Source organism: Sus scrofa, chromosome 1 (assembly GCF_054392235.1).
Source record: "Sus scrofa isolate SSC_HxYL_T2T_F1_AM1 chromosome 1, Sscrofa_HxYL_maternal_Yorkshire_Landrace_v2.0, whole genome shotgun sequence".
NCBI lineage: Eukaryota > Metazoa > Chordata > Mammalia > Artiodactyla > Suidae > Sus > Sus scrofa.
The window spans coordinates 33,316,635-33,340,132 of NC_139383.1; the positions used below are offsets into that span (position 1 = coordinate 33,316,635).

At 39.5% G+C, this 23,498-nt stretch overlaps 1 protein-coding gene across 9 annotated transcripts in view; it reads right to left on the bottom strand.

Annotated features, from left to right (window-relative positions):
* L3MBTL3 (L3MBTL histone methyl-lysine binding protein 3) overlaps positions 1 to 23,498 on the bottom strand; it is a 121,154-nt gene that overhangs the window by 81,910 nt on the left and 15,746 nt on the right. For 6 of the 9 annotated variants that reach the window (XM_005659197.4, XM_021088384.2, XM_021088399.2 and 3 more), the window contains 7 exons: positions 16,309 to 16,425; positions 7,935 to 8,046; positions 7,496 to 7,570; positions 5,918 to 6,077; positions 4,173 to 4,305; positions 2,261 to 2,345; positions 595 to 686 (listed from right to left, as the gene is read on the bottom strand). In XM_005659197.4, the coding sequence (XP_005659254.1) occupies positions 595 to 686; positions 2,261 to 2,345; positions 4,173 to 4,305; positions 5,918 to 6,077; positions 7,496 to 7,570; positions 7,935 to 8,046; positions 16,309 to 16,410 (759 nt within the window). In that variant the 5' untranslated portion in view covers positions 16,411 to 16,425. The remainder of the gene's footprint in view (positions 1 to 594; positions 687 to 2,260; positions 2,346 to 4,172; positions 4,306 to 5,917; positions 6,078 to 7,495; positions 7,571 to 7,934; positions 8,047 to 16,308; positions 16,426 to 23,498) is intronic. The other 3 variants (XM_003121201.7, XM_003121202.7, XM_021088410.2) reach the window with 3 other exon arrangements.

Here is a 23,498-nt window from a genome sequence, read left to right on the forward strand (position 1 = left end):
AGAGATGAGTTGTTAGAACTGAGGTCACATGCCCCGCAAAGCCTACAGGATTTTTTATTGCCATTTACAAAAAAAGTTTACTGACCCTCCTTTAGCCCAGGGGCAGCAGCTCCTACTCAGAACTTTTTTTTTTACCGACTTCAAATCACTTGCGATGAAATATTTCTAGGGTAGTTAATATAGTAACTTGTTTTTAGATGCTCTGTTGTGGTATTACATAAACCTCAGCAACTCATTTTTATTCTCACAAAGCCATGATGTGGACATGAAATTTCATGCCAGTTTTTCTTTATCTGCTAGTTTTTCAGTAGTAATAGAATGGTCCCTCTTAAAATTGACGTGTGAAAGCCTGGTAAACGTTAAGAGAAAAGAGCGTGCATGCACGTGCGTGTGCATGCGTGCAGCACTGAGGATAGTGTGTGTATATAACGCACGCTGTCCTCGGAGGTCTCCCTTCACAAATGATAAATGGCATGTTTGAGAAATTATCCCAAGTCATTTCCTAAAGAGGGAGGAGAAACACCAATACTGAGTCCCAATCAGCATTCCAATTCCTTCAGCCTTACAGACAATGCTTTCTAGAAGGGCCCATACCTCCTTGAACAGCTTTGCCGGCACAGCCACAGCTTTTTCCTCTTCCAGGTAGGAGGCCCAGCACCAAGCTTTCTTTCCCTTAGGAGGCAAACCTGAAAGGCAAGTAAGACTAAAATGACCGAAATTTCCAAAACGAGGAAATCAGAGGGATAGACCCTCTCATTTCCCTAACTCTCTGGGGCCTGGCTCTTCTCTTATTTCCATGGCTTGTATTTCTCAATCTTCTTTTCCTGGCTCCTCTTCCCAAGGAATGAGAGCAAAGAAGTGAGCTGTGTGTATACCCAGACACGAGTGCAGAAGAAAGGAGCAGAAGAACTTGGAGTAAATGAGGAAGCTATAGGAGGAAGCCAAGATAGAACAGTGTCATGGAGGCTACAGGAAGTAAAATCTTCTAGAAGCAGGACGAACAAAAATTTCTTCCTAAGGGATCAAGAAGTTGAGGACCAAGAAAAGGCCAATGTTCTGAGAGGTTAGGGATTGGCTGCTGATCCTAGAGAAGAGGGGAAAAAAAATGCATCGAGGGCCAAATTTTAAGCAGCGTAAGAATATATAAATGACAAAGATAGGGATTCAGCTAATAGCAATTTTATTGGGGACTAATTTGACAAAAAAAAAAAAAATCCAAATGAAAGAAAGAGTATAATGGCTTGATGGGTATAAAACTGGGGAAAACATATTTGGGGAATGAACTTCGAACAGGAAATGATGAAGCTCAGGAAGAGGAAAAAAAAAAAAAAAGGAAGATCTAAGAGGGGAAATAATTGAAGGAACAAGATCTCAGAAGGACCGGAGCCCTGAGAGCAGAAACAAAGGGGACAGGAGAGAAAAGATAAAGACCTTTTTGAGGCAGAGTGCGGAGTAACTGAGGATTTACTCCCGCTGATGGCAGTGACGTAAGACAGGTCATCTCCCCCCAAGTGTAAAGATTAGGCTGTGTGCCTGACACAGGGAGAGCGATCTCAAACTCCTTTTGAGGAATTAAGGGCCGAATGAGCAAGGACTGCATCCGAGCCCTGAAGAAGGGCACTGGGTTCAGGCCCTGATTTGTAGGGGTGAGGGGACTGGCAGATAGGAGTGGGACTGCGCCAAGCACAGTGACCTCACACGGAGCGTGGGCCAGGCAGATGTGGCACGTCCTTGGGATGCAGCCCTAGCGAGGCACATGGAGGCTTCTGTGGAGATGAGCCAAGGTCCCGAGGAAAAAAGGCAGTGAGTTCATCCACCCAGTACTGAAGGGCAGGACCTGAGGACTAGATGCCTCATAAAAATGCAGTGTTGCTTGAGGAACAAAGGAAGAAAAAAAACATACCATGTCAGGGGTTACAGTTGAGAGGAAACGTTAAAAATCTACGATCATAGGAAATGAATGAGAACAGAGGTTTTTGTAAAAGTGCAAAAGTAGAAGAACTCTACCAGATGGAAAAAGAAATGATGGAAAACGGTCTCGAGTTTCCCCTGACCCTACTGGAAAGTTGCTAATTTCCGCTGTCCCCCCTTATCTATTTCTAAACTCTAATTTTTATTGACATAGTTTAATCAAAGAAAACCCCCAAACAGTACTTACCTGCCACAGTGTGCACTACAATCAAGACTGAAACATCTACCTGTATGAAATATTTTCAATTGCACAAGCTACAGGATAAGAACCTTCCTGGCATCAACTCACCCTGCTTTAATACGGCCGCATCACCTCGTCTTTTCCTTCTGGCTCTCTGCGAACCCCTCAGGATTCGTCCATCTTGTTTGTTCTCCTACAATGAGGAAGATAAGTTTATGACTTTTAAAAGCTCGTATTGGCACCAGTGAGAAGTTAGAGAGCTGTCAGAAAGCTTTTCTTTTTGGTACTGTTCTTCAATTTCACTTCATAACTTTTGAAGAAAGTCATTTGAGAACTGTGTTGCTTTTGGCCGGAGATCCTTACAAAATAAGAACATGTCTAAGAATTACACTCTGTTATAGTACAGATACTGCTCCCACCTCCTTGAAATACTTTCTTCTTTCAGCTCCCTGACCACTCTATTTTGGTTTCCCTGGTACCTCCCTGGCTCCGCTTTCCCAGTCCCCTGGCTGGTGGCCCCTGAAATCCAGGGCCCTTTCCTTCTTTATCTAATCACTCTCCCTGGGTTTCACAGATCATCTGTCTGCTAAATATCCCCAATCCATATCTCTAGCCCTGACCTCTTACCTGACTCCACATTCAAGTATCCAGGTGCCTACTTGGGATCTTCCCCTGGGGGTCTAACAAGCATCTCCAAGTCAGGACGGCCAAAGGATCCTCTCCTCCACCTGGGCCTTCCTATTCTCAACAAATGGCATGATTACCCAGGCACCAGTTCAAGCCAAAAATCTAGGCGTTATCTCTGATTCTTCTCTTTCCCTCACACACCCTGACAACTCTACAGGAGGATCTACCTCCAATCCACTGACTGCTGTCTTACAGAGCCCTCTCAATTAGTCCACTGCAATCAACTCCTAATTGGGCTTCTGTTTCCACTCTTGCTCTCACATGGCAAAACTTGAGTGATCATTTTAACACATTAATTATAGCAAAGTATTCCCCTTGCCTTCAACTTGCCAATGGTTTTCCACCACCCTAGAATAAAACCCCACTGGGTTGCCCTAAAGCACTGGACGGCACAGAACCCTTCAGCTTCATCTTACTCCCCTCCCCCTGACCCTCAAGGCTCAAGGACCTGTTGTTATCTTTATTTCCTTAAGCAAAAGCATGCTACACATAATCTTAGCTGAAGGTCTCTTCTCTAGCATTTCCATTGCCCCAGGGGACTCCTCTCTTAACTTTATGTCAGGATCCTGCTTATTATTCAAATCACAATTATCCAAGCCACCCTCCCTGGGAGGCATCCCTGATTACCCAAAATAAAGCAGTCAGATAATCTTAATACTCTATTGTCATTCTCAGCATAGGCTGATATTCACCTTGTTTAGTTTATTACACGTCCCCTTAACAAGAATGTAACATCCCTGAGACAGAGACCCCTCCTTCCACTGTCTCATCCATTCCTGCATTCCTAGCTCCGGGACTAGCGAACTGGCCAATGATTGCTACTCAATAGTGATGGCCAGGAAAATGTGTTGAGACCTTAAAATTCCCTTTTCATATAGAGCTATTCATAATACTTTACAGATGACATGTTTCTATTTTAATTAGCACATTCTGAATTAGTTTTCTCCAAATATACCTGACATTTATTTGCTATTTTCTACCTACTCACATAGTTTTATGAGATCTGTCTATGATTTTCCAAAACGGGATTGGCATTTTGCTGTCAAGAGGAATTTAAAATTCATTTACAAAACTGAAGCTTCTGCTGTTGCCTCTCTCATTCCAGCTGTAAATTCCAGGACATCCTACTTCTTTACCCTGAGGCGGGGGGTACTACCATTTATTATTCCCATTTTGAGATGGGGACAGTGACACACAGAGAGGGTAGGTGGGTAACTTGCCGATGGTAACACAAAGTCACAGAACCAGCATTTGAACTTGGGTAACTGGTTCCAGAGCCAATGCCTTGGACCATGGCGCTACCCACTTAAGGAGCAGCCCTGTGGGTACCAACCATCTCATCATCGCGCTCTTCTTCCTCCTTGGAGTCAGCTTTCAGAGATAATTTTGGCTTTTTCTTCCGACTACACTTAGGATCTTCCTCCTCGTTGTCTTCTCCCACGTCCCTCTCTTCTTTCAGATCTCTGCTGTATTTATAAACCCAGAAGAGTGACAGGAAACAATACCCATCAACTATCTATACATTGATTAGCAATGCGAAAATTATTTTAAAAAATCTTAACCAGTAGGAAAATGTGTATGTATTAAACTATTGATAAGAAACACCTCAAACCATTGTCATATATACAGCTGTCAGGGCAGAAAGTGGCAATTAGCTTATGTATTATTATAATTACATAATTAATGATATAATTTTTAAAGGGGACAAGCACTACATGTGAAACAGGTTCTAACGAATTTAAATAAAATGTAATTTGTCTTTCACAGCTGCCACCCATACTGATAAAAGAGTCAATTGTTGAGTTCTTGCTGTGGCACGGTGGGTTAAGACTCTGACTACAGGAGTTCCCATTGTGGCTCAGAGGGTTAAGAACCAGACGTGGTCTTGGTGAGGATACGGGTTCGATCCCTGGCCTTACTCAGTGGGTTAAGTATCCAACATTGCCCTGCTGTGTCATAGGTTGCAAATGCAACTTGGATCCTTTGTTGCTGTGGCTGTGGCGCAGGCCAGCAGCTGCAGCTCTTATTCGATCTCTAGCCTGGGAACGCCCATATGCTGCAGATGTGGCCATAAAAAACAATCTGACTGCGGCAGCTTGGGTTGCTGCAGAGGTGCCAGTTTGAGACCGTGCCCGGTACAGTGGGATAAAAGATCTGGCACTATCACAGCTGTAGCACTGGTCGCAGCTGCAACTAGGATTCAGTCCCTGCCCCAGGAACCTTCATATGCTGAGCATGCAGCCAATTAAAAAAAAAGAATAGGAAGAATCAATTATTAGAGATATTCTAGCCTTTGGGGCAAATTTAAAGCAAGGATAGAGCAATTATTAAGAATGCCAAGTCCAACTGCTAAAAGCCAAGTGTAACTTTGTAAAATATCAGTTGGCCAACAAAAACAGACAATTCCCGAGCCTGTGCTGATTAAAATACATGGGAAACTCCATGAAAACATAAATGTCAAATCATTTATTTGCAGTATGCAATTCTATGTAAGAATTTCTTGGTGATAAGCTGACCTTGTCAGACAGTCCCCAGGCAGCAGTCACACACCCCTGTCAGTTAGAGCTGACGTCCCTGTCTCAGACTCCTCAGTCTGTCCTGCGATCAGCAGCAACATAACTCACTATGTCACTATGGCCCATCCAGCTGATTCCCAGCCAGAGGAAGCTTTATTCCATTTGTGGAGTTTTAGCTGAATTACCTAAGAACCCCCAAAATATAAACAAAAGCGTGTTCCCATAAACATCAGTATCATTAACAATGTGTATGCAGCCCAAAGAAATCTAAATACTCTTAGCTGGGGAGCAATCAAATTAATGTAAACAAAAGGCTAAAGAAAGACACAGAGGCTGTTCTGCAGGTAGGACGTGAGCCGAACAACTCGGCTCAATCATGACTAAAGTCACGAGTCCAGAAATGGGATAAAGTGTCTCTAAAAGGAAAGCCTCTGAGGGGGAAAAAAAAATGTGGGGGGTGGGGGATGGCATTTGGCAGAGAGCACAGACCCTCTATATTCTCAGGCACCAGGATCTTGGACTCTAAAACTCATCTTGTAGATGAAATGGGGTGAAAACCTACTTGTCTTTGATATGCCGAGCACAATTCTGGCTGCAATAGTTTCCTCCAGAAAGGCACTCATCTACATTGCCGTACTGACAACAGTTCTCACAGAACTGAAGCCCTTCTACTTTCACTGGATCTTTCAACCTGAAAGGCACCCCAGTCTTCTCAGAAAAGACTAGAAGATGAAAAGAAGGAAAAAAAAAATTAAAACCATGACAAAAATCATTGCAAAATACATTTAAACTTTTTCTTCTAATAATTTTGTTAGCAACACAATAAAAGAATAATGTTTGCTGAATGAATGAACGAATGATCAAACCATAGCGTTTGGGAGGGAGAAGAGGATGGACTTGACAGGAATCACTCAAGTCATTTATACAACAAAAAAATTCTGCAGAAAAGACAAAGGCTCGCCCAAGGCTTTTCCTACAGTTCAAAGTAAAATGTAGAAAACTTCCTGAGTCATTAAGCTCAGAAGATGAAACCATCCATCCATAGAATCCTAAACACTGTATCTTTTTGACAAATTTTAAAAAGGATTATCTAAGTTATATCATGGTTTTGATGAGTGACTCTGTTTTACTTAATAGACTGAATCAACGTCTTCCTAGTTTACTTTTAATGTAGCAGGTCTGAATCCTAATCATCCATATCATCTAGGAGCTCACATTTCCTTTCACTTGACTGTTAGGCTTATCATTCATTCAACAAACATTTATTAGGCACCAATTTACGCTAGACACTGATAATGACAGTATAGACCTTGCCCAAGAGAGCTCACAGTCTAGAAGAGAAGACAGGCAAGAAAACCAATATTTATAATCAAATGTGATCCATGCAATAATTGCAGCATCAACAAGTTCCAGAAGTAGCACAGAGGAAGAAGTGACGCATCCAGCCTAGGGGAGGTCAAGGAGAGATTTTCTGATATAAAGCCTCACTGGGGTTCTGAAGGCCAAAGAAGAATTTACCAACTGGACAAAGAGAGAAACAGCATCCCAGCCAGAAGAAACAGCATGAGCAAAGGCAAGGAAGCATGAAACCGCATGATGTGTTGGGAGACTTTTATGTAATTCAGTGCTGCTGGCCCTGCCAGAACACAGCGTACGAAGAACAGAACGGAGGGTAAAGAGACAAGCCAGGCAGGTGGGTGCAGGTCACCCAGATCTTAGAAGCTTTTGCTAAAGAGACAATATGAAATCAGTGAAGTGTCAGATAAGCCATCTCCGTACATTAAGTTCCTCTGACTTGGGTGTGGGGATTAACTGGGGGGAAATCAGAAGGGAGGTTCTACAGTAGTTCAGGTGAGAGGTGATAAGGACCTAAATCAAGACAGTGGCAGTGATAACACAGAGACGAGGCCAAGTCTGAGACATATTTAGGAAGTAAAAACCAGAGGGTTAGGTAATAGGCCGTGGGGCTGGGGGAGAACAAATTCAGGATGACTCCTAGATTGCTTGCTTGTCCACTGGGTGCATGGTGTTACCATCAACTGATATACGGGCTACAGAGAAAGAGCAGGTTGGGGGTGGGGGGAAGGGGAAAAAGAAATAGAAAATGAATCGCATTTCAGACATGTGGAGTTTGAGGTACCTGTGGGACATCCAGGTGGAGATGTCCAGTAGGCAGGTGGAAATACGGGCCTGGAGCTCGGGGGAGAGGTCGGGGCTGGAGATATAGATTTAGGAGTCATCAGCATATAGGTGTTAGTTACAACCATCGGAGTAGATGAGAAAAAAGGGGCAGGCTTTTGGCTAAATCACCTGGGTAGGCTATTACAACATGGATTTGCTGGATAATTTCCAATTAACCCTTGTGCTATGACAGATCTGGCATTTAGGGAAGAAGACAGTTTATATAGTTATTTTTTTAAATATAAAAGCTGGTTTCACATACGTTTGTTAACAGAAATTTACCTAAGAATATGTGACACGAAGATCACCCAGGATTTTCAAAGTTCCAACCTTAGATGGTCTTTAGTTGAAAACGCGCCCCCAAAAAGGAAACGGCAATGTAGACGACCCGTGCTTACCTTCTTGAGCAGTCGGTACCATCCAAGTCGTAGTAGCTGTCGCTTTTTTAACGTTTTCCATCTCACTCTCATCTGTAATAACTTCCAGGGCTCCAAATTCATTTACTCGGAACTAGCCACAGGAGCAGAAAGAGGCAAAATTTACAAAAGTACTCAGAGCAGTGTTCCTTTAACGGGCTGGCAATACAGTCGTTAAGCAATTATGTTTTAACAGTTAATTTAAACAATTATATGCAAATAACCCTGCTACCACTCTGGAGCCCTTGGTATTTACCAAGTCTGGAATTTGGGGAAGGGGGAATAGAACAAGGAGGTAAAAAGTGCTTCTTAGGGATATAAGCAACTACCCAGGCACTGTCCTGTAGAGCTGCCAGCTCACTTGTATGAATTTCAAATACTTTTCTTTTCTTTCTTTTCTTTTTTTTGGCTAAGACTTGTTATTTCATCATACTGCTTATCTGATGATTAAAGTTAGTAAAAGGAAAATTACTGTTTTCCCAGGAATCAACTTGTCTCCCTCAAGTTCACCTGGTTTAAAGAGAAGGACTATCGCTATCGTAGAAATGACAACCTCCATGTCCCTAGCCCCACGTTCCAAGAAGTAAAGCAGGGCTGAGCATGAACCATGGGACCCCCCAGCCCCATACCTCCTCTTTCGTTCACGGCTCTTTAGAATTCTCCATGCTATTCATTCACTTCCAATTCTCCCAAACAGCTAGTAGTAATATCTATGAGACCTGAACAAATCTACTAGCTTCAAGCTGATTTTTATCACTAAAAAGTAAGAGCATTTTGATTTCATGGGCATTTTGGACTCCAAATATTGAAAATATCCTCTCACTCTTGGAAGCCTCACACCAAGTTATGTAGTCTTCTGCAATCTCCTGGATGTCCTGTGTATGAGTCTGAAGCCTTTTAACCACTACCTGTATGCAGAGGCCCCATCCTCTTTGAAACAGGTTTTCTCGAACCTTCATGAAATTCAAAGTTATTCTGTATTCCTTCTGTTTTACCATAAAACAGAATGACATTAGGGATCCGATTTTAATAGGGGATGAAGAGCTAGAAAGCTCAAAATTCAAAAGGTTTATAAAACTTTTTGCTTAACATTTTTGCATCTCTCACAAATATATATGAGTGTGCAAATGTGCAGTATTTAAATGAGGCCTTCCCTCTCCCAATCTAAAAACCTATGTGGTCAACATGCCGATAGAATGATTTCACCCAACTAGATTCAGACCACAAGTCACAAAAATCTTAAGCAAAAGTTACTACTAATGATTCTTTCCACCAGGTCACAAATAGCATCTTAAACAAGTTTCTGCACATAGTTCACGATTATTAAAAGCTTCCAGACTGAACAAGTGCAATAGTTAAGGAAAGTGAAAATCTTTCTCCCTATTACATATCCCAGATGCGAGTTCCCAGGTAACATGTATATACTAAACCTAGTGAGTTCACCAAAAAAATGTCAGTTTAGGATGTGGTGAAAAGTCAATTCGAAGGGAAAGAGCTAAAAATAACTTTACTTTTTGGAAAAAAATAAATAAATTTTTAAATAATCAACTCTGAAAACAGAATATTTCAAAATAAAGCTGACAGTACCATCTACTGGGCAAGAGAAGAAAAACCAAACCATCATGATTATTAATTAATGATATTTTTAAATATGGTAGAAAATCAATTCTGAATAAATTAAAAAAAAAAAAAAAACTAGCACCAGCCCAGGTAAGTAATTTTACTTTTTTATATGTTGACGTTAACTTAAACTTCTTTGACAAGTTTAAAATGTGGGAAATAGTACCACATATTTACATTACACAGAAAGTCTCCAGTGGCTTACGTTTCCATATTGCTGCTAAAACTACAAACCACCCTAGCATTTCAAACACTGAGGAAGAAAACAGCACTGAGTGGAATCTTTAAACAAAAACTCAGACCTATGACACCTGCAAGTTTTAGGCTCAAAGACTTTCAAAGTTAAAAGGGAATATTCCCACAACACAACATGTAATCCCAGTTACCTTTTCCTTTTCCTAATAGTTATTGCCAGTAATTAACCGAGAGTCTAAGCCCAAAGTAAAGATGCAAGGCACTTAAGGACACAGTTACTCCTGAGGGCTGGGACTCGTGGACAGACCTCAGAGACTGACGAAACAATCAAACGATTTATGGTTAAGGACACATATATATTTTTCTGGGGATGGGACTCCTAAGTTTTACCGTTTTCTCAAGGCATCTTATAACCCTGAAAAAAAAGTCTCCTCTAACCCAAGTTACTTTATCTCAAAAATTAAAACACTCTCTAACATTATTTACAAAAATAAACTCAAAATGAATTAAAGACCTAAATGTAAAACCAGATACCATAAAACTCCTAGAAGAAAATATAGGCAGAACACTCTTTGACATGAATCATACAAATATTTTGGGGAATCCATCTCCTAAAACAAAGGAAATAAAAGCAAAAAAAAGGGGGGAGGAGGTGACTGAATTAAACTTAAAAGCTTTTGCGCAGCAAAGGAAACCACTGAAAAACAAAAAGATAACCCACTGAATGGAAAAAAATATTCACAAATGATATGAATGATAAGGGGTTAATAAACAGTTCATATCCAATACGTGTAAATAGCTCCTACAACTCAACACCAAAAAAACAAAATCATTCAATTTAAAAATGAACAGAAGATCTGAATAGACACTTTCCCAAAACAAAACATACAAAGGGCCAATAGGCACAGAAAAAGATGCTCAACATCACTAATTACCAGGGAAATGCAAATCAAAACCACCAAGAGATATCACCTCACACCTGTCAGAATGGCTATCATAACAAATGTTGACAAATAACAAATGTTGGCCAGGATGTGGAGAAGAAGGGAACCCTGTGCACTGCTAGTGGGAACACAAATTGGTGCAGCCACTGTGGAAAACAGTATGGACACTTCTTAAAAAATGAAAAATACAACTACCATATGACCCACCAATTCTATTCCTAGGTATGCATCCGAAAAAAAATAAAAACACTAATGGAAAAAGATACATGTACCCCAAGGTCGACAGCAGCGTTACTTACAATTTCCAAGACAAGGAGATAACCTAACTGTCCATCATCAGGTGGACGGATAAAGAAGACTTGGTGTGTATACATATAATGATGTATATAATATGTTATATATATGATATATTATATACAATAGTATAACATATTTCATGTTATGCTTATATAATGTTTATGCATAACATCATATATGCCACAAGTTCTATATGTTTATACTATACTTATAGAAAAGAATATAAATTATAATATAAATATTATAAATAACATATACAATATAATTGCTATATATTATGCAATATATTAATATATATTATCTATATTACATATTATATGTTATGTTTATATATATTAATTATATAATATTACTCAGCCATAAAAAAGAACAAAATTTTGCCATTTGCAGCAACATGGATGGACTTGGAGGGTAATATACTGGGTGAAATAGGTCAAAGAATGACAAATACATATGATATCGTTTATATGTGGAATCTAACACAGCAAAGAAGTGAATATCACAAAGGAGAAGCAGATTCACAGATATAGAGAATAAATTAGTAATTATCATGGGTAGAGGGAAGGGAGGAGGAGCAATTAGGAGGTACAAACTATTAGGTATAAAATAAGCTACAAGGATATATTGCACAACATGGGGAATATAGCCAATATTTTATAATAATTATAAGTGGGAGTATAACCATTAAAAATTACAAATCACTATATGGTACACTTGTAACTTACATAATAATAATTTAAAAATTAACCTCTGGAGTTCCCGTTGTGGCTCAACGGTAATGAACCTGACTAGTATCCATGAGGATGCAAGTTTGATGGTCTCACTCAGTGGGTTAAGGATCCGGTGTTGCTGTGAGCTGTGTGTACAGGCTGTAGATGTGGCTTGGATCTGGCATTGTTGCGGCTGTGGTGTAGGCCAGCAGCTCCAATTCGACCCCTAGCCTGAGAACTTCCAAATGCTGCAGATGTGGCCCTAAAAAGCAAAACCAAGCCAAACCACACCAAACAAAATTGACCTCAAAGTTAATTTTCAAAGTATCCAAGTGTTCTCTAAGTAGCCTATCATATGCAAAAAGACAAAAGGATTAATCTTTTTTTCTGACTTTTCAATTTGGATTTACTGTGTTGTCCACATTACTGTAGAAAATGTTAGACAACACAGGCTGTTAGTGCTGCTAACATTACCAAGTTTCACAGATGAAATTCTAGAAAGACTAACACATTTCCTAATGACATTTCCCCCAATAAAATACTCAAATTCTGAAATTGGTAATGTTTTTATAAATGGTGTTGGGACCATGAAAACTGACATAATCAATTTTATTTCTTTTTAAAAAAGTTATTAGTTCTTTTAATCTAGGCATCTAAAAGGCACTATAAAAATTAGCAAGTGTCTCTACCATCAAGAATGTCAAAATTATCAACTTTACAAAAGGGCTTTATTAAGGAAATCAAACACATCAGCTGACACTGTAACTTTTTCTGTTAGTGGATACATCCAGGTCAATTAGAAAAGAATTATGCCTGAAATACATAAGGGGTTGTAAAGGTTTTTGTTTGTCTTGGCTTAAACTACCTTTAGCTGATTCATTCACTTCTTTAATTTTGCTTATACAGGCAAAGAATATTTTGCCTATTTGTGCCTGTCTTTAATAATAGATCATTAAAAAACACTGTTGAGATTACTGTGTTTATTACTTTCAACGTTGAAATGTGAGTTCTACTTACCAATCTGTTTTAAGGGCAAAGATATTTAATAAATAGTTTTGAACCTCAATCAGGACAAGGCAAAACCCTGTCCTAAGACCATTTTCTAGATGGGTTTCTGCATCACTGCTGCTGGATCTTGCTCTCTGATAAGTGGCAACTATTCCTATGAGATAAGATGCTATCTATCACTCTGGGGAGTGTACCTACCCTTTACCAAGGGACTGTGGAAGAGTAAATCCTATGACTCGAAGGAATAACTCTCTGAGGATAAATTTCAGATATCATAAAAAGTTCAGGCAGAGAAATTGCTTAGGGACCATGAGCCCTACTATGCATCTTTGCATAAGCCTCGCTTAGTTGCCTGCCAGTTCGTACAGCTGGCCCTGAGATATTAATCTACAAACACTAATTTGTGTTTCAAAGGAACAAATTAGGCAATGGTAGTTTCCAAAGCTTGTTTAAACAAAAGCATCTTGCTAATGACTACAATATTCTCCAGAGCCAGTGGCCGCTTGCTGTCCTCCCCTAACACCGCTCTCTCTGACGCTGGTCCCTCTTTTGCAAGCCCTTTATCGCCCCCCTCCCACCCCTGCCTGTGAAAGTCTCCCGCAAAGACTCCAACCCTATTTTCAGGCACCTAAAGCTCACATGACCTCTGCTTTCAGAGCCTGGCTGATCCCTCCAGCTAAAACAATACCTGCTCCAAATTGCTGTAACATTTTCCTTTCATCTCTTTTGATATGGAAACATTTCTCTTGTTCAACTGTAGTAGAGCAATGCTAAGAGAAATCCATTTTAAATCAGAAAAGCCTGGTTTTAAGACCCAGTTCTGCCAATACCTAATTGTGTGACCTTGAGCAAGTGACTTAACCGCTTGAGGCCTCTGTTTCCCCATCTGTAAACTGACAGAAGTGATTGACACTACCTGGAGTGGGTTAAATAAAAGAATTAAAAGATGTAGGTAAAATCCTCGCCAGAGAATAAGTTCTCTTTTGTTTCTGCTAGAGCACCCAAATATGAAGCTTTTGCACTGATTCATATAAAAGTTGGTTAGTTCAGTGGGAAGGCAAGAAAGGAGACCCCAGCAACAGGGAACAGTAAAAAGGGACCGAGGGGTGAACTCGATGGCTGAGCTGGAAAGGCCACAGGGTGGCACGGGGGAGTGAAATGACATGCAGCTGGAGAGGAAAGTAAGGGCCAGACCCCCAAAAACTTTTGTGGTAAACTTATGAGACGTGAACTTTATCATGAAAGATGCAGGAAACTGCTAAAGGATTTTAAGAAGAAAAATGACATAACTTGATTGGCCAGCAATCATGAGGGTTTCATAGAAAAAAGTTCTTTTAAAACAGCAATAAAAGAAAGCATATAAAGACCTGTTCCCATAAGAAACTGACGTCTATTTATTAGCTGAATTAACTGCAGCTGGTTGTCTCAGGGACAGCACATTAGGAAATCCATATACCTTTGCCCATTAAAAAAGAGAAGCTCCAAGGGTCAGAGAGGCAAGGCATGAAGTAAGAGAGTACATTTTATGATTTATTCAATGCTCTTTCCAATAACTTATTGCAAAAAATCAATCTCTTAATCAGATCTCTTAAGAAGCTCAAATTTTAATAATAGGAGCAAGTGAATCAGAAATCCTAAGCAATATAATCAACTGGCTAGTCTCTGAACCTCCTCCGATACAAAGGGTTATAAAGTAGAAAATATTTTTTTAATTATTTTTTAAGTGGGGTATCAAACTGTCAACAGCACATAAAGTGAACTGGATACATGGCAATTACCCAGGTAATCAGACGAGCCTAAAAGTCAAATCAAATAACCCAGATTATAATACCCACTAAGTGGCTTAATTACCTGATTACCTTAATAAAAGTAATAGGTTAATTCCTAAAATCCATTGCTTAGAAAACCTCCAGGCAATCTAAATTTCTTAGGGATGGAGACGTCACTCTATCGTCAAAATCTAACTCACTAGAAATTACAAATTTTATCATCTACCGGACGTGGAAAAAAGAGCCATTCAGAAAAAAAGGGATAAAAATGTACAAGAAAAAGAGACTAATAAAGCAATAAAAAAAGAGCAGTTTACATAACATACCACAAAGCAAGAAAAGATACAATTTAAGTGTTTTACATACATTACTTATTCAATGTTTATAATCACCTTATGACAAAGATCCTATACCCCCATTTCACAGACAAAGATTCCGAAACCTAGAATTTAAGTAACCTGACAAAAGCTCATGTAGCTTATATGTGACTGACACTAGCAGAATCTGGAACAGTCTTTCTTTCTCAAAAATTTCTGCAGTCTATTTCCATCATATCTAATCCAGATGAACATTTGGAGAATGTTACAGCAGATAAAATCCTTGGAATTCATTTAATTCCTTTTATTACCAAAGAGGAAATTGGCCCCAAAGAGATTAACTGACTTGTTCAAGGTCACACAGAACTAAAACTAAAAACCAAATCTCCTTTCTAGATTTCACTAAACCTCACTGCAATATTTTTGCAATACTTTCGTTAAGCTAATCCCAGATACACCGGCACAATGCAATTAATTAAACCAGTGACAGGCAGACTGTCCAATCTCACCACTGAGGATGAACTAGAGAGTACAGTTTTGGCTCAGGTACTTGTCAAGTAGCCACTAAAAGGGACTGGATTTCAAGAAGATATTAGGGGGCAGGAATTTCTATTCAAGATACGTGGGGATGCCAAGTGTTAGCGAGGCAAGCCAAGAGACAGCCAGTTAGGGAGACTGGAAGTTCAAACACCTGAGTGACCAAATGCAAACACAAAGTCTAAAGGGCCACAGACAGGTTCAAGGTCCCAGAGATAGGATGAGAGCAAAAGCAAATTAGAAATGAGAGGTGGGGACATCTGGCTTTCCAGGTGGGTGTCTGCACAGCCCTATTCCATTGGGCGGCAGGTGTGGTCCTGGAGTGGCTTTAGGGGGCTGGGGAAGGGGGCAGAGTGAGCACCTGGAAAAGGAGCAGACTGAAGCACTGCTCTCTGAAGGGAGTTTGCATTTATACAAGAGCAGTCTCAATGACAGCAAGGACCAGCTTCCGAACGAGTGATCACATAAAAGTCCATGTTTACAGTTTACTGTACAAATAATTTAAGGAAGGTGCATAGTCCGGTTTGTACCACATCTTAACATTTTTCAGTTTTTAAATCAGAAAACTAGGAAACAGGGACTATGGGTTTTCACTTAAAGTTACAAAGCCCATTACTACAAAATATATACAGCCAGGTCTTCTAAGTTTACTGGTTTCTCATTTATTGACCACTGTGATAGACTAAAAACGGAAACACTCTTCCTCGAAGCTATACACTAATTTCTACAAAATGAGGACATACGGAAGAAATACTCTTTAGTTTTCTACCTCAAGTGACAAAGGATTCTGTTTATCAGCAGTTTATTGTCTTGAGATGCAGAGGACCAAGCATCATATAAAACTACAGACACTATGCTTAATGCTTTTAATCCTTATTTCACATGTGTTCTCGAACTCATTTTAATAATAAACACAAAGGTACACACACATACAATTTTATGTAATAAAGACAGCTTACCTTTAAGTCGCTTCCAGGTAATGTACCTACTCCATCTTTCCAGTCCATAACACTGAATACATCAAATTCTTGACCACTTGTGCTAGAGGCAGACTCAGTCATGATTTATACGTTAACCTAGAAAAGGAAAAAAGGGCGTATCACTAAATATTCTACACACAAATCAGTTTTTATTTTGGTGGTCATTCCTTCAGTTTCTCTTATTTATATATATTTTTTTCTTTTTATAGCTGCATCTGTGGCATTCGGAAGTTCTCAGGCCAGGGGTCGAATCTGAGCTGCAGCTGCCGGCCTGTGCCACAGTCACACTGGATCTGAGCCACATCTGCGACCTATGACACAGCTTTTAGCAACGTTGGATCCTTAACACATTGAGCAAGGCCAGGGATGGAACCCACATCCTCACAGAGACAATGTCAGATCCTTAACCTGCTGAGCCCAACAGGAACTCAGTTACATGGTTTTCTTGATCACAATATCCCATACCCACAGATTTAGAAATAACTGCTTCAAAAACATCATTAACATTTTTCCTAGTAGTATCCGTGGTAAAATACAGCATAACCATATCATCGGTGAGAGGAAGTTTCCCCTTAGAAAAAATTCTTGCTAACAAATAAAGAAATAATGATACAAGTGAAACATAACCACTTGTAACCATTAAAATAATGGCTCCAGATGATGACGACCAGTGCCTTCTAACAAAACCTACCAACCCAACCCCATCTATGAAGTATTCTTGCCAGGAAAAAACTAAATTAAACCTGATCTGTTCAAATCTATTTACAGGAAATACCAGAGACAAAGGAACATGTGAAATTATAAAGATATAAGAAGCAAAATTCAGCCTGTCCTGGAAATCCTGAACCCTTTTCAAAAGATCCAAGAAGTCAAAATTATTTTCATAAAAATACTAGCACATTATTTGCCTTCTTCACTATATTGATATTTACTCTGATGGTGCAAAGCAACAGTGGATAAAACTAATTGAGCAGTGGCAGCCAGCTGCAGCAGTAGTTGGTTTATTCTTCACTACCACGCACTCACAGGAAACAAATGCCAGTTTTACCAAAAACCATCTCTGATGAAGTAAAATAACAAATATCATTAAGTCTTGATATGTGAATATGTATCGTCTTAATACTCTGTATGATGAAACAGAGGTATGCATAAAGTGCTCAATCACGCCAAAGTGCCTTAGCTGTCCCAAGAAAAAGCACTTGGGAACTGTCTGAGATGCAAGCTGAACAAGCTGCTCTTTTTTTTTTTTATGGAATCTAACTTTTATTTTAAAAACTATGTTTATTCAAGTTTGGATATTTGGAAAATATTTTGTCAAAAATAAATGAAGTGAGCTTGTCACATCAAGGAAAACACTGACAGCATTGGTTACTATGATACAATTTGAGCATTTTGGAAAACCTGTATCCACCACCATGAGCTTGACAGCTTCCCAATAACTGTAGACTTTCCTAAGGACATGGATGGTGATATTCATGAGCTGATTTTTAAAAATATTTCATAATGAAATATGTCAACATCTGGAAGATCAACACAACTCAGTGAAGCAGGATTTTCCAAATGACCAATGCCTAAAATTACAAAATTATGCCTGGCTAAAGTATCCATTCAAACTGCAAGATAGACCAATGGATTTTTTAATGTAACAGAGCAGAGAAAGCTCACTGACAGAATTTCCAATTGCACACTGCAACTAACCTTTAAGAACCAACCACGGAATTCCCATGGTGGCTCAGTGGAAACAAATCTGACTAGTATCTTGAGGACGAAGGTTCGATCCCTGGCCTTGCTCAGTGGGTTAAGGATCCAGCATTGCCATTGAGCTGTGGTGTAGGTCACAGATGCAGCTCGGATCTGGCGTTGCTGTGGCTGTGGTGGAGGACAGAGGCTACAGGTCCAATTTGACCTCTAGCCTGGGAACCTCCATGTGCCGTGGGTGCAGCCCTAAAAAGGACAAAAAAAAAAAAAAAAAAAAGAAGAAAGAAAGAAAGAAGGAAAAAAAGAAGGAAACTACCACATGTCAAGTTTTAGTGTAATATTAAAAAAGAATGCCCATCATTAAATGAAAAACTTAAAATGTTCCTCCCTTTTCCAACCCCGTATCAGCGTGAAGCAGATTTTCTCCACATGCTTCAACCAAAACAACACACCCCAAGACTGAATGCAGAAGCAGATATGAGGACTCAGCTATCTTCTACTAAAAGCAAATATTAAAGAGATTTGCAAAAATACAAAACAGTGTTACTTCTCTCACCTTTTCTTTTAAATTTTGGAAACTGATTGTATTTCATAAAAATTGTTCTTACATATCCTAAGGTGATAGGTTTACTACTGTTATTCAATAAATATTAAAGTAACCCATATTCTTTAATTTCTAATGTAGTAAATGTTGACAGAGATAACACATACAAACAACAGCTCTTTGGGGTTTTCATTTTTGAGAACACAAAGGAGATCAAAAAGTCTTAGCCATTGCTACAGAGGATCAAAAACTTGAATTCTGCACACACACACAAAAAATCATAAGGAATAATAAGTAAACAAATGAAAGAGGAAATTTGAACTTTAGATTGCGAGTTTAGACAAATTAACCAATCATATTAACTACACTTCACAGATCTTGCTTTGACCCGGATTTAAACTATTTTTTAAAAAAAAGAAAAAAAAGAAGATTATTAGACAGAAGGGGAAGTATGAATGCCAAGTGACTATCTGACGATATTAGAGAAATACTGTTGCTTTTTTTAGAGGGATGATGATATGTACTTTTAAGAGGGGAGGTCTTCCTTGTAGTTTAGAGATACAAACTGAAAGAGTGAAATGATCTAAGATGAGGAAGTTGCTACCAATTAACTAAGGGGTAAAATGGTGAAACAAGACTGACAATATGTTGGAAACGGTGAAGACAAGTGAAGGGCCTAGGGTTGTTATTATACTCCATTCTATATTTTCAACAGTCAATAAGAAAAAAAGAAACTGTGTTTCTTTGAATTACAGCCATCTTCCATTGGAGCATGCTAAATGCTTCAATATTATTTCTTCCTTTATCATTAAGACTTAATCATCAAAACAGGAACTAGGCTGTAAAGGCCTGAGGAAGAATTAACCTAAGAAAAAGTGAAAACATGAAATGAATTAAGACTCACACTTATGTTCTCCATGATGCCTACCTCACTAAATAAAGATCAGCAAAAAACTGACATCCCTATTAAGTAATACAGGAGTGAGTGGAAACTTCTTCCTGAGAGTAGAGTGACAGAATAATTTCCCCCCTAGTGGATAAACTAGGTAAGACCTGAGGGATCCTCTAAAAAGAAAACGTTTACTGTACTTTCTGCATACTACCATCTGTTCACTAGGGACTCAGTGTCAGACTTTCAAATTTATTAATTCAATCTTACCTTCTTCCAGAAAAGGATTCAAAACATCAGACAATTCACACACATTATTTCATTTATTTCCTTCTTAAAGAAAAATGGGTTCTATCATCCCTCTAGTCAACACTGAAGAAAGTGGGTTGCAAAGAGTTCAGTAACTCATCCAAATCCATACTGGGTGGCACAGGCCAGGATGTGAACCCAGGAGAGTCTGATTCCAACCCTAGGCTTTTTTTCCCAAACACTGTCTTTTTTTTTAATTTTCTGGCTACCCTGCAGCATATGGAGTTCCCAGGCCAGGGATCAGAACCAAGCTAGAACTGCAACCTCCGCTGCAGCTGGGGCAATACCGGATCCTTAACCCACTGTGTTGGGCCAGGGATTGAACCTGTGTTCCAGCGCTCCAGAGATGCTGCTATGCCATTGTGCCACTGAGAAAACTTCTCAAGCACTGTCTTATCCTGTCTCAGAGTCTGATGCCCTCTGAGAATCTGGCTAAACCTTCTTTTCCCTATGTTACTCCTTGGAACATAGCAAATCCAGAAACCAGTTTACCAGGTCCAAAGTTCTTGATTTATGTAGATCAGTACAACATGTACCCTTTCATAAAATGCCATCAAATGCATACTTATTTACAAAGTATCATTAAGACACATATTCAATACAGATAGACTTTTGGTCTTTTCCCACCTAAAAACCAAAACTGTATGAAATTCACAAAAGCAAAATCCTATCTGTGCCTAGAAACAGGAAGAGAAAATAGGAGAAGTTTAAAAGCTATCATTGTACAAAAGGTGCTATAAATGTTTATTACATATTTTAGAAAATATATAGAATATGCTTTTATTATACAAAACATTGGTAATGTTTCATAATATATTACGCCTGTTAAGCACATATCTAAAATTTATAAAAATTGTTTCCATCCACTGTTTCATTCTAAGGTTTGTGGTCATTTTGTATAAATTATAGCAAAAAAAATTCACTGTAATGCCCTTCCAGTTATCTAATTTTGAAGTCACTGGCTACTTTCACTATCACAACAAACCTGAACAGCTAGAACAGATCAGGTGTTTTTCCACCATCTCCTCGTCAGGTAGAAGGAGCAGCAACCAATATTACTTTAACAGAAGCTACTTTTATGACACCCTAAGTCTTCTTCCTTTTTCGTCTTTTTAAGTGTGTGCACTGGTATACAAACATGAAGTGTTTTACATTTCAACAAACTGTGCTTCCCAGAGTTAAGTCATTTTTTTTTTTTTTTTGCTTTTTAGGCCTGCACCCGCCACATAAGGAAGTTCCCAGGCTAGGGGCTGAATCGGACCTACAGCTGCTGGCCTACACCACAGCCACAGCAACTCGGGATCTGAGCCACATCTGCAACCTGCACCACAGCTCACGGCAACACTGAATCCTTAACCCACTGAGCAAGGCCAGGGATCGAACCCACTACCTCATGGATCCTAGTCGGGTTTGTTAACCACCAAGCCACGAAGGGAACTTCTTTAGATTTTCTTTAATTATCACCTGGTACTATTCCATTATCCCATGTGTTAACCTATATTCCATGGGCCTACAAACCAGGTCGACAGCAGTCACTTACAATAATCCTAACCTAATACAAGTCACCCTAGAGTAATGACAATAAAAACAAAAATAAACAAATGGGACTTAATTAAACTTAAAAGTTTCTACACAGCAAAGGAAACTCTAAACAAAACAAAAAGACAACCCACAGAATGGGAGAAAATATTTGCAAATGAAGCAATTGACATGGGATTAATCTCCAAAATTTATAAACACCTCCTGCAGCTCAATACCAAAAAACCAAACAACCCCATCAAAATGGGAAGAAAATCTAAACAGACAATTCTCCAAAGAAGACATAAAGATGGCCAAAAAACACATGAAAAGATGTTCAACATCATTCATTATAAAAGAAATGTAAATCAAAACCACTATGAGGTACCTTACACCAGCCAGAATGGCCATCATCAAAAAGTCTACAAACAGTAAATGCTGGAGAGGGTTTGGAGAAAAGGGAACTCTATTACACTGTTGGTGGATTTGTAAATTGGTGCAACCACTGTGGAAAACAGTATGGAGAGAACACAGAAAACTAAAAATAGAACTCCCATTTGATCCAGCAATCCCATTCCTAGGCATCTATCCACGGAAAACCATGACTCAAAAAAAGAAACATGCATCCCAATGTTCATAGCAGAACTATATACAATAGTCAAGACATGGAAGCAAGCTAAGTGACCACTGACAGAGGGATGGACAAAGATGTGGTACATATACACGATGGAATATTACTCAGCCATTAAAAGGAAAGAAATAATGGCATTTACAGCAACACGGATGGACCTAGAAATTATCATGCTAAGTGAAGTTAGTCAGACAGTGAGACACCAACATCACATGCTATCACTTACATGCGGAATCTAAAAAAACGACACAATGAACTTCTCTGCAGAACAGATACTAACTCAGAGACTTTGAAAAATGTATGGTTTCCAGGAGTTCCCGTCGTGGCGCAGTGGTTAACGAATCCGACTAGGAACCATGAGGTTGCGGGTTCGGTCCCTGCCCTTGCTCAGTGGGTTAACGATCCGGCGTTGCCGTGAGCTGTGGTGTAGGTTGCAGACGTGGCTCGGATCCTGCGTTGCTGTGGCTCTGGAGTAGGCCGGTGGCTACAGCTCCGATTCGACCCCTAGCCTGGGAACCTCCATATGCCGCGGGAGCGGCCCAAGAAATAGCAAAAAGACAAAAAAAAAAAAAAAAGAAAATGTATGGTTTCCAAATGAGACAGGTTGGGGGCGGGGGATGGGCTGGGGGTTTGGGATGGAAATGCTATAAAATTGGGTTGTGATGATGGTTATAAGACTATAAAAGTAATAAAATTCACTGAGTAATAAAAAAAAAAAAAAAGGAGTTGCTAACATGGTGCAGTAGCTGACAGTTCCTGCTGTGCTTACCGAAGGGGCTTGGGTAGCTGGGGAGGTGCAGGTTCAATCCCTCACCCAGTGCAGTGGGTTAAGGCATCTGGCATTGCCATAGCTGTGGCTCAGGTAAAATCCCTGGCCTGGAAACTTCCATATGCTGCAGGTGTGGCCATAAAAATAAATAAATAAAATTTGTTTAAATTAAAAAAAAATACAAGTCACAAACTGTATTTCTCATTCTACAGAAAATCACATCCCAAATCCCTTGTTAATGGTGCTGAGACTTCCTAAGGAAGTATCTTCTATGTGTCCTCTCTGTTATTAGCCAAGAGCTACCACTTTTCTCCTAATCTCTTCTAAATGTTGAGGGTCCCAGCCACTCCTGACAACGAAAGGGACACCTCTGGAGTTTAGGTATTCACCAAATGCCCCAATGCAGCTTCTAATACCTACTCACCTACGTTAAGGCTGACAATGGCCAAAATCAAGGGTGCTGACATCCACCAATGCCAGTGTGGATGTCTCATCAAGCTGCTGACAACTCTGCCGGGGGTGAAGATCACTACTGATGGCACCGATGCAAATGTGATACACTCTCAAATCCCCTCTGTTGTGAAACAGTCCGCTTTAGCTTTTCCTCATTTTTCTCACAATGTCCTTGCCCAAGGAACTCAACAAAAGGGCTGGAGGAGAGACTACATCACATTTAACGTTGTCCTCAGAATTACTTCCTCTGTCTCTCTCCTGTACCACTCTTTGTCTCTAAACCAAAGCTGTGCAACTTGACCCTCCCCTGGGATAGTGTATCTAATGGATGAACTTCCTCAACCTTTCATGCAAATAA